Raw genomic sequence first — 21,756 nt, forward strand, 5'->3', positions numbered from 1 at the left:
CACCTTGTTGTCTCAGATTCTCCAGCATCTGCAGTTCCTACTATCTCTGATACTACTGACTGTATCTGGAATTGTCGAGAGGCAAGGAACAGGGAAAATCTTAGACTTTTTTTTCTACAAGTTGAGTAAAATTTACACCTTACATTCTATATCTCCTCACTCCCCAAAGCCTGCCCACCATCTACAAAGCACAAGTCAGTAGTGTGATGGAATACTCCCCGCTTGCCAGGATGGGTGCAGTTCCAACAATCAAGAAGATTGACACCATCCAGGATAAAGCAGCTTGCTTGATTGGCACTACATCCACATGCAACCACTCACCTTCACCACTGATGCTCAATAGTAACAGTGCATACTATCTACAAGATGCACCGCAGAAATTCACCAAATTTCCTTAGACAGCACCTTCCTAACTCATGACCACTTCCATCTAGATGGAAAAGGGCACCAGATACATGGGAGCACCACCACCTTCAGGTTCCTCTCCAAGCCACTCACCATCCTGACTTAGAAATATATCGCTGTTCCTTCACTGTTGCCGAGTCAAAATCTTGGAAGTTCCTTCCTAATGGCATTGTGGGTCAACTCACAACAGGCAGACTGCAGTGGTTCAAGAAGGCAGTTCACCACCACCTTCTCAAGGGCAACTAGGGACAGGCAATAAATGCTGGCCAGCCAGCGATGTCCATATCCCACAAATGAATAAAAAATGCAATTTTACAATAATCTGGTACATACACTGCCAGCATTATTGAAACTATGCTTTTTATTCCAGATTTATTTAATGAATTGAATGTAAATTCCCCAATCTTCCAAGGTAGGATCTTAAGTTATGTCCCCAGACCTTTAGCCCAGGAACATAACCATTAAGACACTGTCTTGGGAGTTTCAGGAGCTGCTTGGTGCAATTGAGAGTCAAGTGTCAAGGAAATACACAAGCACTATTTTCTTGATGCAACTCAGGAGACTTGAGCTCGGAGAATCCTAGGCAGTACTAGCTTACTGAAGCTAAATATCTGCGAAAGAGCCATAATTGAGCAATTTTTGATAGGAATGCAGCTTTGACAGTCCAGCGGAATTCACAAATATAAGAAAACCAGAGTTTCAGCTGAAATTGAGCTGTCATTAAAGCAGTGCATACTGGAGCGATTTTTCTTCCAACTGAACAATTGGAATGCCTTTTGAAGGAATCAAAGTTTTCATGAGATTTGCTGAACCACAATGTCACTAACATCTAGGAGGATGCTGAGAAATCCAAGGGATCTGACTTGACTGCACCTACTACTTGATGTGCTTTGTGTTAATTTGTATGTTACATCAAGTTAATTCTGACTGCTAGAATTTGAATTATGGATGCATACATAGTACATTGTTTTACTTTTCTAACTTTGTATAACAGCTTATTTTTGTTACTGTGCAGTAACTACAAGCATGATGTTTGCTACCAAGAGGCTGCTACTATTAAGCCAAAACATTGTTCTGACCATCATACAAAAGAGTAACGCAGTATATGAATTTGAGTGCATGTGTGATGCCAACTACATATGTCTTATATCCTAAAGACTGGAAGATAGTATCAAACAGCATCATCCTTCAACTGTTCATAAAAGGTACTGTACTGACCATGACCAACCCACGCTTGCAAAATTCTAAACACAGTACCCAACATTAGCTGTGATTCGGCGATTAGACAAAATTTGTTAAAACATCCTGAGTGTTCTAAGAATTATGTTGACAACCAATTTAAAATATTCAGGCTCATAGTGCAGTGTACTTGAACATACTGGAAACTACATAAGTTAATACATTCTTTGCAAACAGAATGAAGATGTACACACAATGTGCACATTTCAACTGAACAAAATAGGGGGCAGCCATTCCCTGGTTCATTTCTCAGGGCAGGTTATTATTTATCTGTTGCATTCTCTATGGTAACCTCTCTACAATCAGAGTCTACTTGTCAACAAATCAGTACAGTCTACTCAGTTTAAAAATGTTGCTCGCCTTTATGTTGGCAACTTTGCAAACCATGCTGATGCATGCAAGCTGAGAGACTTTGACAAGATTTTTTTTTAGCAACACAAGTTTATTTTGCTTGTTCAAAACCTTAGAATCGTAGAGGTGTATAGCATGGAAGCAGACCCTTCAGTCCAACTCATCCAGGCTGACCAGATATCCTAAATTAATCTAGTCCTATTTGCCAGCATTTGGCTGATATCCCTCTAAACCCTTCCTATTCATATACCCATCCAAATGCCTTTTAAAATGCTGTAACTTTACCACTTCATCTGCAGTTGATTCCATACACGCACAACCATCCATGTGAAGAAGTTGTCCCTTAGGTCCCTTTCCCCCTCTCACCTTAAACCAATGCCCTCTAGTTTTGCACTCCCCTATCCTGGGGAAAAGACCTCGACTATTCACCCTATACACGCTCCGCATGATTTTTCAAACCTCTATAAGATCACCCCTCAGCCTCCAACTCTCTACGGAAAATAAGCCCGGCCTATTCAGCCTGTCCCTATAGCTCAAACCCTCCAACCCTGGCAACATCCTTATAAATCTTTTTTGAACGCTTTCAAATTTAACAACATCTTTCCTGTAGCTGGGGGACCAGAATTAAATGCAGTATTCCAAAACCTTGGAATCATTTAGCTTTATTCTCTTAGTGAGTGCCACAGGTTTAAAACTTGCTCTCCTTGAAATAAAAAAGTCACAGGTTTCTATCATATTGTCACATAAAGTTAGCTGCCTTGGCTGGGATAGTGATGTACATTTGAAATCTCAGCCAGGATCAGAAGATAAATTGCTTGGAGTGGTATTCAGCAATGTAAACGTAAGTTTGGTCATAGCACTTAATGAATTTAATTGATCTTAGTTATTGATCTTAGTTGGATACTACTTGCATTTGTACAAATAGCTTCTGTAAATCTCTACATGGTTGTGGGGGCTAGTGGGATGGGGAAATCATCGCCCGGGTTTCATGGTTGAGTAAACTCTGGTAACATCAATAGATGCTCAAACACATGGTCAGAAAAGGACATAATTGAGCCATTTTTCATGAGAAATAAGCCCTTGAAAGAAGTACCAGAGCATTGTTGGCAGTTATAGAAGTAAACCAACATTAGACGTAACTTTTCAGTTTATCAAGAGTAAAACTGCCTTTAGAGAATGAAGAATTCCTAGTGGTCAAGTACTGAACCATTAGCCTAGTTCAGCTCTTGCAGAAATCCAACTAGGTGATTAACAGCTGTGAGAAAAGGGCACTGGCCACCTCAAACCAGCCTGGTCTACAAATCACATTGATCTCACAGCAAACAACCCCTCATCACGACCGGAGACAGAGAATAAATATTGCACTTCTCAGTAAATCCTAAGAATAAATAATTTAATAAAGTCTCAGCTTCAGACCTCTATATACTCAACGGTTTATGCTACTGAACTAAGATTTGCTAAGTTTCTAATTCTAATTTCCTAACTCATGAATTAGTAATACTTCTATATGTATTCCAGTGACTTGCACAACTACCACTTACAGCCCATTCTGTGACAATGTCAGCATGTCTGACACTGGTATTGTGAAACATTAAACATTTCGTGCAGATGGTGACATTGTGGCTAGGAATAACTTCAAGCACGAACCTCAATTTCTTCAAAATAGCTTACTTTGCATGATCAAACTGGTTCTTTTGATTGATTGCTTGGCTAATGGTAAGCTTCCCATGTCCTGCAGCTGGCACTTTTAAACCAGACTGATTCTCAAAGGCTCTGACACACATCCAGCAATTAGTCTTCTTATGTTAATGCAATAATTTAAAAATAATTATGTTTACAGCTTAGCTCTAATTATACACAATGAATCTGAGCCAGATTCACATCTTTTCAACTTCAAAGTGCAGTGTTTAATAGTGATTAATTTATTCAGACACATTGGTGTCAATACCTCACTACTGCAAGGTCATTATTACACTATTTGAAATGCAAAAGTGCTTAGATTAGATTTCAGTTGACTGCATCCAGGTGTCTTCAACGGTTCACTGAGTAACTTAGCACTATCGATTTTTTGTTAATTCATTCATGGAATGAGGGCATCACTGGCTAGGCTAGCATTTATTGCCAATCCCTAACTGCCCAGAGGGCAGTTTAAGAGTCAATTCCATTGCTGTGGGTTTGGAGTCAGATGTAGTCCAGATGAGGTAAGGGTGGCAAATTTACTTCCCTAAAGGACATTAATGTACCAGATGGGTTTTTCTGACAATCAGCAATGAATTCACGGCTATCATTAGACTCCTAATTCCAGATTTTTATTGAAATCAAATTCCACCATCTGCCATGTTGGGATTCAAATCCAGGTCCCCAGGACATTACCTGGGTCTCTGGATTAATAGTCTAGCGATAATACTACTAGGCCATCGCCTCCTAATACCTTTTGTGTAATCAAGCACTGAGGATGGCAACAAAGCAGAATGTACTTTGAAAAAGGATTTCAATGTAACCACCAAGAGTGGCTCAGCAGCAGCGCTACTAAAGGATCCTGTAGGACACTGCTGTTAAACTGGGTCTATGGCAGATGGTGAGGAAACGAGCAGGAGGGAAAAATGTACTTGATCGCATCTTTGGCAATTTTACTGCCACAGACACATCAGTTCATAGCATCCTTGGTCTGATTGATGACTGTACAGTCCTTGTGGAGATGAAGTCCCAGCCTCACATCGATTCTACCATACATTGTGTTGTGTGCCACTATCACCACAGTAAATGAGACAGACTTCAAACAAATCTAGCAACTCAAGCTCCATGGGGCACTGTGTGCCATCATCAGCAGCAAAATGTACTCCAACATAATCAGCAACCTCATGGCCTGCCCTACTACCCACTCTACTATTACCATTAATTCTGTTTAATGATGAGTGAAGGAGGACATGCCAGGAATTGCACCAGAAAAATGAGGCGTCAATCTGGTGAAGCTATCAAACAGGAATACTTGTGTGCCAAACAGTATAAGCAGCAAGAGACAGACACAGCTAAGCAATCCACAACTAATAGCTCAGATCGAAGCTCTACGGCCCTGCCATATTCAGTTATAAATGGCTATGGACAATCAACACTGCAGCAGGTGGCTCTACAAATAACCCCCATCCGGATTATATACTCCACCCGTAATGCAATCAACAAACATATAGAATTGCACCCCATATACAAACCCATACAGATCAAAACTGGAAATGATACTACTCACCATACGGACCAGACAGTATAAATTCCAAGCGGAGTAGAACAACATCGCTTCATCGGAGGGTCCACTGATGATGTCACCTAGCATGGTGACGAAACGTCTGAACGAGAACAAGCCAGCTTGGCAAGCAAGTCAACAACCGCACCCACAACCCAAGCTACAGATCTTTGCCAAAACTTTAATTCCCCATCCTCAATGACGGGAGAGCCCAACACAACGGTGCCAGGTGGATGATTCATCTTGGCCTCCTCCAGTGGTCCCAGCATCACAGATACCAGTCTTCAGTCAATTTGATTCATTCCATGTGATATCAAGAAATGGTTGGAGGCACTGGATACTGGGACCTGCCAACATTCTGGTCACAATACTGAAGACATGTGATCTAGAACTTGCCTAGCCAAATTGCTCCAGTGCAAGTCTGGCATATAACCAACAATGCGGAAAATTGCCCAGATATGTCCTGTTCACAAAAACCAGGACAAATCCAACTTGAACAACTACTACCCCATCAGTCTACTCGCGATTATCAGTAAAGTCATCGACAGTGCTCCCAAGCAGCATCTGCTCAGCAACAACCTGCTCACTGATGCCAGGTTGTGCTCTGCCAGGGCCACTCAGCTCCTAACCTCATTAGAGCCTTAGTTCACACATGGACAGAAGAGCTGAATTTCAGAAGTGAAGTGAGAGCTACAGCTCTTGACATCAAGGGCACATTTGGCCAAGTGTGGCATCAAGAAGACCGAGCAAAACAGATGTCAATTGTAATAAGGGGGAAACCCATGGATGACTGGAATTACACCTAGCATATAGGAAGATGGTTGTGTTTGTTGGAGGTCAGTCATCTCAGCTCCAGGACATCCCTGCAGGAGTTCCTCAGGGTTGTGTCCTATCTCCAACTATCTTCATCGATGACCTTTATTTCCACCATAAACCCAATGATTGCACAATGTTCAGCATCTTTTGTGACCTCTCAGATATTGAAACAGTACATGTCCAAATGCAAAAGATCTGTACAATATCCAGGGTTAGGTTGATAACTGGCAAGTAACATTTGTGCCACACAAGTGCCAAGGAATGACCATCTCAAATAAAAGTCAATCTAACCACTGCCCCATGATATTCAATGGTGTTAACATCACTGAACTATCAACATCATGGGGGTTACTATTGGCCAGAAACTGAATTGGACTCATCACATAAATACAGTGGTTACAGGAGCATGTCAGAGACTAGGAATAATGCAGTGAATACTTCTGATCCCCAAAGCCTGTCCACCATCTACAAGACTCAAGTCAGGAGTATGATGGAATATTCCCCAATTGCCTCGATAAGTGCAGCTACAACAACACTAAACAAGGTATCCAGCAAAAAGCAGCCTGCTTGATTAGCACCACATCAACAAACATTCAGTCACTCCACCACCAATACTCAGTAGCAGCAGTGTGCACTGCCAAAGATCCCGAGATAGCACTTTTTAAACTCAAAACCACTTCCATCTAGAAAGACAAGGGCGGCAAAGACAAAGACCACCTGCAAGTTTGCCTCCAAGCAACTCACCATCCTAACTTGGAAATAAATTGCCTTTCCTTCACTGTCGCTGGATCAAAATCGCAGAATTCACTCGCTAACAGCATTGAGGATAAAGCCACAGCACATGGACTGTAAAAGTTCAAGGCGGCAGCTCACACTACCTTCTCAGGGGCAACTAGGGATGGGCAATAAATGTTGGCCCAGCCAGAGACGCCCAAGTCTCATGAGTGAATTTAAAAAACATGGACTCATTCCACGCTACCGTGTCCAAGTGGATATTCTTCATGCACCAGACACACCATATCACCAGACAAGGGTGGTATGATGGCTCAGTGGTTAGCACTGCTGCCTCAAAGGGCCAGGGACCTGGGTTCAATTCCCTCCTCGGGCATCTGTTTGTGTGGAGCTTACACATTCTCCCCAGGTGCTCCAGTTTCCTCCCACAGTCCAAAGATATGTAAGTTAGATGGATTAGGATGGGGGCTGCAGAGTTACAAGGATAGGATAAGAGGGTGGGTCTGCGTGGGATCTCCTTGGAGGGTCAGTGTGGATTGATGAGCCAAATGGCCTGCTTCCACACTGTAGGGATTCCATGAACTGAACTAAGGAAAACCTCATAATTAAGGCCAATCCTATTCTCATCTATCTGTGACACAGATGCACGGTCACTAGAGTGTGATCAGGAAGGAAATCTGGATTTTTCTCTCACTACCTCAGAGCACCAAGCTAAATTGTGACCCTCCTACTGCAGTCATTTTTCAAGATTCGCAAAATCAATCCAAAGAAAAGAACAAAGAAAATTACTACACAGGAATAGGCCCTTCAGCCTTCCAAGCCTGCACCGACATGTTGCCTGTCACAACCAAAACCCCGTACCCCTTCCAGGGACCGTATCCTTCTATTCCCATCCTGTTCATGTATTTATCAAGATGCCCTTTAAAAGTCACTATAGTATCTGCTTTCACTACCTCCCCCGGCAGCAAGTTCCAGGCACCCACTACCCTCTATATAAAAAACCTGCCTCGTACATCACCTTTAAGCCTTGTCCCTCGCATCTTAAACGTATGGCCCCTAGAAACTAACTCTTCCACCCTGGGAAAAAGCTTCTGACTGTCCACTCTGTCTATGTCCCTCATAATCTTGTAGACCTCTATCAGGTCACCCCACAACCTCCGTCGTTCCAGTGAGAACAACCCAAGTTTCTCCAACCTCTCCTCATAGCTAATGCCCTCCATACCAGGCAACATCCTGGTAAATCTTTTCTGTACCCTCTCCAAAGCCACCACATCCTTCTGATAGTGTGGCGACCAGAATTGAACATAATATTCCAAATGCAGCCTAAGTAAGGTTCTATAAAGCTGCAACGTTACCTGTGAATTTTTAAATTCAATGCCCTGGCTGATGAAGGCAAGCATGCCATATGTCTTGTTGACTACCTTCTCCACCTGCTGAATTTATTCACTTATAGGAAAGTTAAGACATGCTTTTATAAGTGCAAGGTCCACTTTACATGAAGCTTGCATTCCTTCAAAAATTTCTATTTTAAAAGTTTCCCATATTAGCAAAACAAGGCCAAGTTATTGAATTGCTTCTAATTAACCAGAAACTCCAGTCAAAAGATGCAGATGGGAGGAATGTTAAAGCAGCCCAAGGGAATTGTTGATTTTCTATCCGTGGGTATTCTCAAAATTCTTGTTGCCATACAATTTTCTCCCTGCTGCTGACTTGAACTGGAGATAATTGTCCTTACTTTCCATACTCTTTAAAAACTCCCCAGAGCAGCTGTTTTCCATGATTGCACAGGATAGACTACTCAATCAGAAGGGAGCAGCACGGCCAAACACTACCTTGCCTAAAATTCTCATATAATGCTCATAGGGTATTGAGCAACAATCAGGAACAGGAACCCTTCTTGATTGATCTCTTTCCCAGTCCAAGAGATGAATTTTACCTATTTTGACGCTGAGCAGGAGTAAGGATCACCAACTCAACTCCACCTTTTAAAGACACTGAAACAAAGCTTCTGGCAACCAATTAGAGGAGTCTGGCCAACTAGGTGGTGGTCAGCCTGCCCAATAGAGCCTCCAGAGTGGGATGTCTGGGAAGAAAGTCAGTCACAGACACCCTGGCTGGTGGTAATTTATCAGACTAAAGTTTAGAGCCAGAAGACTGTGAAATTATTTAAACTTCTGGTGCAGCAGCAAGTTAGAGCTTGTTACTAAATTTTGCTGTCTACTGTGCCAGCGCAGTCACACTCGGGACCCCTGCCAGGGAATAAAAAATATTTGTGTGTACCTGCCCCATTCCCTCATAAATAACAAGTGTTAAGGCAATGATTTAAATTCTACCCATTAATTCTCCTAGTCTCGCCTCAGAGGCTGGAAGGTCACCACATGGAGGAGAGAACGGAAGGACAAGGACGACAGGGACAAGGACGACCATTTTTATGACAACTCCCATTGCGTTGTCAATATATTTGGATTTCTGGAAGGCGTTTAGTAAGGTACTGCACATTAGGCCACTTAATAAGTTAAGAGCCCATGGTATCAGAGGTAGTATATTAGCATGGGCAGAGGATTGACTAACTAATCGAAGAGGGATAAGAGGAGCATTTTCAGGACAGCAACCTGTAACTAGAGGTGAGCCATAGGAATTGGTGCTGGGACCATAATTATTTACAATATACATTACTGAGTTGGATTAGGAAAAGTAAATGTACTTAACCTATGTTTGTGAATGACACAAAAGCAGGTGGGAAGGCAAGTGGTGAGAATGACACAAAGGACTGGGGGTGTAGCAGTACTGGCTAAGAAATAGAAGAGGTGATATTCTGAACGGGTTAACAAATGAGGCTTCATGGGTTGAGCTTAGAAATAAAAAAGAGACAGTCACACAACAAAGAGTATATTACAGACTGCCCAATAGTGACAGGGAGATAGAAGAACACATATCCAGTTAAATTTCTGCCTGTAGGAATAAGAGGGCAATAATAGTAGCAGACCTTAACTATCGCAATATCAACTGTGTTTCAAACAATGCAAGGAGCATTGAGAGTGAAACATTCATGTACTATGTTCGTTAAGATTGTTTTAAACAATATGTGACAAGCCCAATGAGAGGGGATGCAATTCTGGATTTAGTTTTGGGAAATGAAGATGGGCAGGTGGGTGAAGTGACAGTGGACAACCATATCGGGGGTAGTGACCACAATTTGGTTAGATTTAATATTATGGAACAGGACAAAGATGAATCAGGAGTAAAAGCTTTCAATTGGGTGAAGGCAGATTTTATATAATTGTGAAGTGATTTGGCTCAGGTGGACTGGATAGGACTAAAGGATGAATCAGTCATAAACCTTTGGAAAGCACAAAGCAGATATGTCCCCTCCAAAAGTAACTGCCAAATCTAGACCCCCATGGTTATCTGGAAAAATACAGGAAAAGATTAAAGATTGAAGTTAAAAGAAAGTTTTTGATAAACACAAAAAACTCAACACTAGAGGAGTACAGAAGGTACTGGGATCAAGTGGAAAACAAAAGGAAATCAAACAGAGGGGATGAAAATATTAGTAAGCAAGATGAAGAAAAATGCAAAGATGTTTTACCAGTGTATAAAGAGCAAAAGGATAATTAAGGAAAGAATAGGATGTATCAGAGAAGATGCAGAGGATCTGTATTCACAAAGAAAACTCAACCCATAAAGCCCCTTTTGTTAACTTGTAATGGAAAAATTACCAGGGCAGATGGATTGTTCCCTGGGATGCTGAAGGATGTCAGAAAGGAAACAGCAGATGCTCTGAGGATTATTTTCCAATCTTCACTAGACACAGGTGAGATGCCAGAAGACTGGAGGAATGCAAATGTATCCATTATCTAAAAAGGGTACAAAGGAAATGCCAAACAATTATAGGCCAGTTGAGTCTTATTTTGGTGGTGGGCAAAATGCTAGAATCAATTCTGAGAAATTGGAAAAACTGTCACTTCGAAAGATATGGGCTAGTCAGCATTTCTTTGAATTCTTCGAAGAAGTGACAAGGAGGATTGATGACAGAGAAGGTTCACTAGCTTAATCCCTGGTTTAGAGGGATTATTTTAGGAGGAGAGGTTGAGTAGAATGGGCACGTACTCATTGGAGTTTCAAAAAATGAGAAAAAACATTCAAACATACAAGATTCTTTGGGGTCTTGACAGGTGATGAGAGATTATTTTCCCCTGTGGGAGAGACTAGAACCATAGAGTATAATTTCAGGGTAAGGAATCAGTCATTTAAGAAGAGTGAGGAGGAATCTCTTCTCTCAGAGTGTAATTCTTCAGCATGGAGGGCTGTGGCATCTGGGTGGTTAAACATAGGAGATGAGCAGATTTTTAATAAGTAAGGGAATTGAGGATTATCAGATCAACCATGATCTCATTGAATGGCAGAGCAGAAACAAAGGGCCAAATAGCCAGCTGCTGTTCCTATATGTTATGGTCTTAAGGTACAAAGCACTTTTGTCACTTTTACTGAATTTTTTGGTACATTCACATTACAGTTAACTTGAGCATACGATCTAGATTTGTACTGGGACAGCGCTTTACTATCAGACTTACAGTCTTCCAGATGAAATGTAAAACCACACTAATGCCCTCTCAGGTGAGTATAAAGGCACCATGGCTAGATTGTTAGAAAAGCAGGGGAATTCTTCTGGTCTTCTGGCCACATTTAACCCTGAAAACAGCATTATTATAACTGATTATCTGGTTGTTTATCCCATTGCTGTTGGTGGTACCTTGCTTTACACATATTAGTTGCTTTGTTTCTCAACACAACAGCCCTGGCTACTTCATAGAAATGATACAGCACAGAAGGGGACTGCTGTGTTTGGAACGATGTCAGCCAGGTGGACCTCATAAAATATGAATTCCCTGATTGGGGCTGTTAACCTGGTCTAATCAGGGAGTCCTGTCTGACAGATAAGGAGTGTCAGGGACTCTGCTCTAGAAGTCAGCTCTGAGCTAGCAGGGTCAATGTCATGTACTATATATGAGTAAATAAAAGGTGACTTGGTGACAGGATACCAGCATTCATGGATTTATTTCAGTGGCGACAAGAGAAAAATACGCCTTTCTAGAGATTGCGGTAAGCATTTCTGGCATCATGTTGCTAGTTGGGAAGCTTGATTTGTTCAATTCTGCTGTAGAAGATTGGGCCCAGCACGCAGAAAGAATGCATTTTTTTTCCCGGGAAAATTACACTGGGGCAAATGAAAAGCAACAGGTAATTCTCCTGACTGGTTGTGGACCTGCAGCTTTTTATGTTATTAACAGCCTAATTTTCCCTGAGGCACCAGATACTGAAACCTTTCAAGAGTTAATGGTGTAGCTAAGACACAGTACGACACCAAGCCTCCTCTAATTCTGAGACACTATAGGTTTTACTTGGCCATTTGAAACCAGCAGAATCCATATCAGGATTTTTGACGAGCTTAAGACGACTGGCAGAGGCATGTGATTTTGGAGTAACGCTAAGTGAGATGCTGTGAGACTGTTTGGTAAGTGGGATTAATGATGTGACCATGCAAAAACACCGACTAGCTGAAGCCCAACTAGCACTACAACCTGCTTTGTCATTAGAAAACGTGTCAAGTGGTGCTTAGCAGTTATAGGATATTCTGACTGAGCTTGGGGAATACCACTTGAGTGAAGGCAATTGCATAGCCTCACTCAGGACACATCCTGAACAGAGGGACGCTAGGTCAGCCCACAGCAAAACCCGAAAACAAAGCCAAGCCTCGGCTGTGGTGATGCTGTCATGTCAAGAGGTTATTTTGTCCTTTTTTTTTTGAAGAGCGGTTGTAAGGCAGAGGTGGTGAGCTGTCTCGAGGAAAGTAAACAATTTGTGAGGCCCTGGATTTTTTTTAAAGTTGGAATACTGGAAGCAGCCTTGGTGTGACCAGCTCTCATACACCAGGCTTTCTAGCAGTTTTTTTAGTTTTTAGTTTTAATTTTAAGCAGAAGCCTTTGTGGTCTCAAAAGAGTTTGAAGCTTCAGTGAATGTCTCCTAGCTGCTACTTTCTCTGAATTTTCTTTTGATGTTTTTTCCCTCCTGGATTGGAGACCTGCATGTGATAATCTGTGTCTGAATTTGCCTTTGTGCTAAAGGGTGTGTTTAAGGGATATTACTATATTGGAACAGTTGATTAGTAATAGATACTGTATTTATTATTCAGTTAAGTTTTCCATTAGTTAAGTTATTCTAAATTCCTTTCTTTTGTTTGTATTTTAACTTTAGTGGTTAAATAAATTGTGTTTTGCTTAACGTCGAGTAGTTTGATCAGTTGCATTGCATCTGGAACAGGGCACTTCACATCTATCTTTAAAATAAGAAAAAGATAGGGTCTAGGCTACCTGCTTAAAATATTTTGAGGGGATCTGGTCCATAACAGGCCCAATGGTTAATTTTTCTCGAGGGCCAGCTGGCCATTGTAGTTGCTGGCAGTATGTGGACTTGAGACTGCAAAAGAGTTCCACTAGACCTGAACTGAGTAACAGAACTCATTGGCCGGTAACCAGGAGAGTGCACACCTTGGAAAGTCCACCTATAGCTGGTTTGGAACAGTTAAATTATTTAGTAACATCCAAATCAGAGCTAATCAAAATAAATGTCTGTTTAAATGGTCACCCAGTTCTAATGGAAGTAGATATCAACACAGCTCTATCAGTGCTTATCAATGATCAAAGTAAAGACTTAACGGTTGGAATCCAGAGCAAATTTTGGTGAAGTTTGTGCAAGACTTTGGCCAGGCAGATTAAGAGTACAACTTCTGTTCCGGTCTCTTATGAGAAATAGCTGGCTTAGTTACCACAGATTGTAGTAAAAGGTTCAAGCTCAAACACGATGAGGTGAAATTGTTTGAAAACGATTCAACTTGATTCGCTCAACATTTTTCAATAGAAAATGGCTGCCTGAGTGAAGTCCTAATTAAAAACCTGAAAGTGTAAAGGGGCCAAGGTATGTTGACTGGGAAGCAATTCCATGATTCTGCAAGGCCTGCCCAGTGCCATTTGCCTTACATGAAAAAGTAAAGGCAGAAATCAGGAGGCTGGAAAGCGAAGGGATCATCAAACCAGAAAAGTTTGCAGAATGGGCAGCATCGGTCATACTGATTGTGAAGTCCAACATGTTGGTTCGCTTTTGTGGGGATTTCAAACAAATGGTAAACTGCTTTTCGAAGGTGGATAAATACCCAATCCGTCGTGTGGAGGACTTATACACAAAACTGGCAGGGGTGCTATCCTTCATGAAGCTGGGCATGGCCCATGCATATGTGCAACTGCGATTAGGTCAGGATTCCCAGAAGTAGGCCACAGAAGTATACCCTGAAGAGTTTGTGCCAATATATGAAACTGCCGTTTGGAGTATCATCAGCCTTTGCCATTTCCCAGCAGACGATGGAGAACATTTTACAAGGTCCACCCCAAGTCACCATTATTCTGAATGATGCGCTAATAACCGGAAAAAGTTAATAAAGAGCATTTAGAGAACTTGGACACAGCGCTTAAATGTTTCTTAAGGTGAGTTTAGGTCTCAGGAGGGAAAAATGTGTGTTGCAGGCATCCCAAGTAACCTACTTGGGCTACAGAGTCGACAAGACTGGGTTACACCCATTGGAAAATAAAATGAGGGTGAACAAAAGTACCCCGGCTCCCACGTTTATACTGGGGCTTAGGTCTTTTCTTGGGTTGGTGAATTATTATAGAAAATTCATACGTAACCTGGCCTCCATCCTGACACCCTTACAACTGCTATTGAAAAGGGGTCAGCCTTGGAAATGATCTCGTAGCCAAGAAGTAGCCTTTAGGGAAGTGAGGAAGCAGCTATTGTTATCTAAGGTGTTGGCACACTATAATCCCAAGTGAGATGTGGTGCTAAAAAGCATTGCTTTCCTTTATGGTATCAGAGTAGTGTTGGCTCACCAACAGCCTAGTGGAGAGGAACTCCCGATAGCATATTCTTCCTGGACTTTGGTTGATGCTGAATGAAAATGCACCCAAATAGAGAAGGAAGGTTTGGCAGTCATCTTTGGTGTGAGAATGTTCCACCCATACCTTTATGGATGTACATTTGTGATAATAACAGACCACAAATTCCTGCTAGGCCTACTTAAAAAGGACAAGACTGTGCTGCCCATAGCTTCAGGTCGAATTCAGCGGTGGGCTTTTATTGTGAGAGTGTACCATTACAAGTTGGAACACGATCCCGGTGTTCCTTTTGTAATTTAAAAGGGTTCAGAAAAGATTTACAAGCATGTTGCCAGGGTTGGAGGGTTTGAGCTATAGGGAAAGGCTGAATAGGCTGGGGCTATTTTCCCTGGAGGGTGAGGGGTGGCCTTACAGAGGTTTGTGAAATCATGAGGGGACTGGATAGGGTGAATAGTCAAGGTCTTCTTCCCAGCATAGAGGAGTCCAAAACTAAATGGCATAGGTTTAAGGTGAGGGGGGAAAGATTGAAAAGGGACCTAAGGGGCAACTTTTTCTTGCAGAGGGTTATGCGTGTATAGAATGAACTGGCAGAGAAAGTGGGTGAGGCTGGTACAATTAGAACATTTAATAAGCATCTGGATGGGTATATGAATAGGAGGGGTCTATAGGGATATGGGCCAAATGCTAGCAAATGGGACTACATTAATTTAGGATACTTGGTCAGCATGGATGATTTCGATTGAAGGGTATGTTTCCGTGCTGTACATCTCTATGTCAAATTGTTGCCCACCTAATCACCTATCCACATTTCCCTCTGCAGACCCTGTGTCATCCTCTTCACTTCCATTCCCACATATTTTGTTTCATCCGCAAACCTGGCTACAGTACATAAAAACCGAAAGAACTGTGGATACTATAAATCAGGAACAAAAACAGAAGATGCTGGAAAAACTCAGCAGGTCTGTGAAGAAAAATTCAGAGTTAACGTTTTGGGTCCGGTTTTGAGGAAAGGTCACTGGATCCGAAACGTTAACTGATTTTTTTTTCTTCACAGATGCTGCCAGACTTGCTGAGCTTTTCCAGTAAATTCTGTTTTTGTTCCTGGCTATAGTACATTCACTTCCCTCACTCAAATTGATAATTGATATTACAAATAATTATGGCCCAGAAATGATCCCTGTGGCACTCTATTAGTTACAGTTTGCCATCCTGAAAATGCCCCCAATTGCAACTCTCTGTCTTCTATTAGTTATTCATTCCTCTATCCATGTTAATGCACAAACTCCACTCATCTAATTAAGCAGCCTAAAGTACTTCATCAAATGCCTTCTGAAAATCCAAATATATTACATCCACTGGTTGTCCTTATCTATTCTCATGTTACCCCTTCATAATTGTCAGGCATGAATTCACCTCAAGGAAACCAAATGTGACTCTGCTTAATAATATCACACACATTATAAAAGACTCTAACATTTTACCAGTTTTTAACTGACATTAAGCTAACTGGTCTATACGTTATCTATTTTTATCTCTTTCCCATTTTGTACAATTAGGAAGATAAAAACCAAAAGAACTGTGAATGCTGTAAATCAGGAACAAAAACAGAAGTTGCTGGAAAAGCTCAGCAGGACTCATAGCATTTGTGAAGAAAAATCAGAGTTAACGTTTTCCAGAATCTAAGAGATTACTACCAAGATATCAACTATCTCGATAGCTACTCCGCTTGATATCCTAAGATGTATCTCATCAGGTCCAGGGGTCCTACTGGATTTTAGCCTCATTAGTTTCATTCATACATTTTCTTTAGTAATAGTTGTATTTATTTTCTCTCCCTCTTGATTGTTTGGTATTTTTGAAATATTATTAGTGTTTTCTTTTCTCTATTCATTTGTGGGATGTGGGCATTGCTGGCTGGCCAGCATTTCTTGCCCATTCCAGTTGCCCTTCAGAAGGTGGTGGTGAGCTGCCTTCTTGAATTGCTGCAGTCCTCCTGCTGTGGGTTGACCCACAATGATATTAGGGATGGAATTCCAGGATTTTGACCCAGCGACAGTGAAGGAACGGCAATATATTTCCAAGTCAGGATAGTGAGTGACTTGGAGGGGAACTTGGAGGTGGTGGTGTTCCCATATATCTGATGCCCTTGTCCTTCTAGATGGAAGTGATCGTGGGTTTGGAAGATGCTGTCTGAGGATCTTTGGTGAACTTCTGCAGTGCATCTTGTAGATAGTACACACTGCTGCTCCTGAGCATCAGTGGTGGAGGGAGTGAATGCTTGTGAATGTAGTACCAATTTAGCTCTGTCCTGGATGGTGTCAAGCTTCTTGAGTGTTGTTGGGGCTGCACTCATCCAGGCAAGTAGGGAGTATTCCATTATGCTCCTGACCTGTGCCTTGTAAATGGCAGACAGGCTTTGAGGAGTCAGGTGGTGAATTACTCGCCGCAGTATTCCCAGCTTCTGGCCTGCTCTTGTAGCCACTGTGTTAATGTGGTGAGTCCAGTTGAGTTTCTGGTCACTGGTAACCCCCAGGATGTTGATAGTGGAGGATTCAGTGATGGTAACACTATTGAGTGTCAAGGGACGGTGGTTAGGTTGTCTCTTATTGGTGATGGTCATAGCCTGGCATTTGTGTGGCACGAATGTCACTTGTCAGCCCACTCTGGTGCCCAAGCCTGGATATTGTCCAGATCTTGTTGCATGTGAACATGGATTGCTTCAGTATCTGAGGAGGTCACGAATGGTACTGAACATTGTGCAATCATTGGCGAACATCCCCACTTCTGACCTTATGATGTAGTGAAGGTCATGGATGAAGCAGCTGAAGATGGTTGGGCCTAGGACACTACCCTGAGGAACTCCTGCAGAGATGTCCTGGAGCTGAGATGATTGACCGCCAACAACCACAACCATCTTCCTATGTGTCAGGTATGACTCCAACCACTGGAGAGTTTGCCCCCGATACCCATTGATTCCAATTTTGCTAGGGCTCCTTGATGCCACACTTGGTTGAATGCAGCCTTGATATCAAAGGCTGTCACTCTCACCTCACTTCTGGAATTCAACTCTTTTATCTATGTTTGAACCAAGGCTGTAATGAGGTCAGGAGCTGATTGGCCCTGGTGGAACCCAAACTGGGGATCACTGAGCAGGTGCAACTTGACAGCACTGTCGGTGACACCTTCCATCACTTTACTGATGATCGAGAGGAGACTGATGGGGCAGTAATTGGCCGGGTTGGATTTGTCCTGCTGTTTGTGTACAGGACATACTTGGGCAATTTTCCACATTGTCAGGTAGATACCAGTGTTGTAACTGTACTGGAACAGCTTGGCTAAGGGAGCGGCAAGTTCTGGAGAACAAGTCTTCAGTACCATTGCCGGAATGTTGTCATGTTTTCTAACATGAATACTGAAGACAGTATTTATTTAGCTCCTCTGCCATTTCCTGATTCCCCTTTATTATCTTCTCGGCCTTGTTCTCTGAGGGGCCTATGTTCACTTTGGCCTCTCTCTTCCTTTGTACATATAAAGAAACTCTTGCTGTCCATCTTACTTTTACTTGCAAGTTTATGCTCAAAGCTTGACTTCTCTCACTTAAGCTTTCCCAATCCTCCAGCTTACCACTACACTTTGCCGCATTGTATGTTTTTTCTTTCAATTTGATGCTATCCTCAACTTGCCTGGTTAACCATGATGGACTTGTTCCCTTCCTAGAATTCTTCTTTCTCATGGGGTTATATCTTTGTTGTGAATCATGAACCATTTTCTTAAACAGCTGGTCATTGTTCCTCAACTATCTTGCTGCTAAACTCTTCTCCCAGTCTACTTCAGCTAGCACTGCCTCACCTCTTTGTAATTACCCTCATTTAAAATTAGTACAGTCATTTCCGATCCAAGTTTCTCATTCTCAAAATGAATGCTAAATTCTATCATGTTTAGTCACTGTTCCCTCAAGGGATCATTTACGCTGATATCATTTACCAAACCTGCTTCATTACACATCACCAGATCTATATAGCTTGATTCCTGGTTCGATCCACAACATACTGTTCTAGGAAACTCTCCTGAATGCACTCTATGAATTTCTCTTCATAGCGACTTCTGCCAATTTAACTTCCCCAATCCACATGAAGATTAATGTAACCCACAATTAATGTACTGCCACTTTTACATACCCTCATTATTTTCCCATTTACTCTGTCTCCCAGTGCAGCTATTGATGTCCTATGAACCACTCCCATTAGTGGCTTATTCCCCTTGTTATTTCTTACCTCCACCCATATGGATTCTCATGATCTGATCCAAGATTATTTCTTGCTATTTTACTTATTCCATCCCCTAACAAGCTACCCCACTGCCCTCTCCGTTTCTGCCTGTCCTTTCGAAATATCACAAGTGCTGAATATTTGATTCCCAGCTTTTATCTCCTTGTAACCATGTCCCCGTAATGGCTGTAATATCATTTCCCCTTAAGCTTTATTTGTACCATTATTTTGTTTGAATATATGCATTTAAATAAAGAGCCATTAATTTTGCCTATTTATCATTTTCTCCTCCTTTGACCCTTTGCTGCTGTTTTTCTATATTTGTATACTCTTTCCTTTCCTGTCCCGTTCAGGACATCATTATCTAAATAGCCGCCTTGTAATGTTGCCATATCTTTTTGCTCTATAAGCCTACTCTTTTCCTCTCCCAAATCTCCCCCCACCCCAAATAGTTTAAAGTAATTTATACAGCCTAGTTATCTGATTTGCCAGTGCATTGGTCCTAACATCATGGTGGCTAAGGGCTACCCAAGGGTCCTTCACCCAATTCTTTGTTTTGCATCTATATTCCAAATGTATTTAATGATGTGCCTTGAGATTTGTTTCAGATTGATGCAGTTGTAGGAATGCAAATTGTAAGCAGTGGCTCATAAGTCTTTGAAGACAATAAACTTTCTTTTCTTTGAGACTATGAAGGTCCCTTCTCATTATAGCGCGAGACACTTTATTTAAAATGAAAAAAATCATATAAATTGTTATACTAAAATAGAAGTAAAATACTATAGATGGTGGTATACAGAAAATGTTGGAAATACTCATGGTAGCATTATCAGGTCTGCAAAGAGTCATTAATTGTTTCTAAAGAAGGGTCACTGGATCCGAAACAGCTCTACACAGATGCCTCTCTCCAGACCTGCTGAGTTTTCCTGTCAGTTTCTGTTGCTATTGTTAATTGTCTCTTTCTACAGATGTCGCCAGATCTGCTTTGTACTTCTAGCCCTTCCTGTTTTTATTTGAACTACAACACTGTGTTCCACAGAGAAAACTACAAGCAATCAATACCTGAAACCAATGTTTGGCCTACAGTGGAAATATTTACAAAAAAAGGATGACTTATGCAGTAAAACTATCACAAACATTTCTATCTAACACCATTCAGACACAGCTTTGTTTTATTCCTCTTCTCTCTGATCTTCATGTCCATTCGACTCTTTCAGGTTTCCTTCCTTAATTAAAAACAAGAACTGCTAGAAATATTTCTGCATGTTCACATTTTTATCCTCCTTTCATTCCGAACAAAAGTTGCTACCTTTTTCTCACTTCCCACAGATGCTGCCAGATTTGCTCAGCATTTCCAGCATATTCTGTTTTAATTTCAGATCTCCAGCATCTGTAGTATTCTGCTTTTATTCCTTACCCAAATAGTTTTTCTCCGATGCAAGACTAGGCATTGAGTATTGGCAGGCAGCTGCACATTAGGGAGCATTAATGTAGTTTGCCAGTGTAACCTCACACCATGTAAACTAATAGATTGTTTTGCGTAGCGATCAACACTGAGAACAATACAAAATTTTCCCTTCCCTATCACCAAGGCATTGAAGAACTCCTATTCCTTGGGAAAACATACATTAATTCAGTAATTAAGTATAAAACCTGGTGATTTTGATCACAATAAACTAAAGTGTTAAAAGACAGAATTCCTCACCTTCAGTTTATCTTTGGGCAATGCTACAGCCCCCTGTTTGATGACCTCCAGAACTCTTTCCACTGACAGGTCTGCACCCGCCTGTTCCAGCCGATGACTGAAGAAGCTGATCACCTATAATTTAAATATGATTAGTAATTGTTTCCTAAACACAGAATGACATTCCATCCTCCACTTAAACGCAGTAATGTGATGAAAAGTATCTTTGCCAACTCTGCAAAAGCTTTATGTACTTTCCTGATTTTTATTATGATTTGCGTGCCCAAACATGAAGCAACTTATATGTAATACTGATTTGATTTATTATCGTCACATGTACCTGGGTACAGTGAAAAGTTTTGTTTTACATGCAGCACAGGTAAATCATTTCATACAAAGCGCATTAAGGTAATAAAACAGAGCAAAGAATACAATGTTATGGCTGTAAAGAAGGTGCACAGAGAGTGAAATCAACATTAAAGTTAAAATTTTATACTCAGAAGTATAACAACAGCGGGGAAGAAGCTGTTCTTGAATCTATTTGTACGTGAGCTATTGGTCAAAAGCAATGGAACCTGACAGCATGCTTGGTGATACCTCAGATCAGTAAAGCACAGTTGGGAAAAGTGTTCTAACCCCATTAACTTGACATATATATCATAATCAAAACTGCATCCCAAAAAGCACAAATGAATGTTTATTATTCGCAGACATGAATAGTCCTTATTTCTAAGTAAATGAAGTTTGTAGAACTGCTTTGTCAGCATTTTCAGATTTTTTTGTGTTAAACATGCAAAACTGTATAAATACCATTGCTTTTGATAAAAACCGAAACAACTGTGGATGCTGTAAATCAGGAACAAAACAGAAATTGCTGGAAAACCTCAGCAGGTCTGGCAGTATCTATGAAGAAAAAATCAGAGTTAATGTTTCGAATCCGGTGACCCTTCCTCAGACCTCATGGTAACTAGGAAAACATCAGTTTATACACAGAAGATACGGATGGATGGGGGTAGGAAGTAAACGCTAGGTAGAGATAGAGCCCAAAGAGAGAGAACAGCAGTTGGATAGACAAAG

At 41.4% G+C, this 21,756-nt stretch overlaps 1 protein-coding gene across 1 annotated transcript in view; it reads right to left on the reverse strand.

The window, feature by feature from the left end:
* The window catches only part of dym (dymeclin), a 446,122-nt gene that overhangs the window by 48,469 nt on the left and 375,897 nt on the right, over positions 1–21,756 (reverse strand). The window contains exon 11 of the mRNA XM_048598245.1: positions 20,701–20,814. Coding sequence (XP_048454202.1) covers positions 20,701–20,814 — 114 coding nt within the window. The remainder of the gene's footprint in view (positions 1–20,700; positions 20,815–21,756) is intronic.

This window comes from Rhincodon typus, chromosome 1 (assembly GCF_021869965.1).
Source record: "Rhincodon typus isolate 14 chromosome 1, sRhiTyp1.1, whole genome shotgun sequence".
In the NCBI taxonomy this organism is placed as follows: domain Eukaryota; kingdom Metazoa; phylum Chordata; class Chondrichthyes; order Orectolobiformes; family Rhincodontidae; genus Rhincodon; species Rhincodon typus.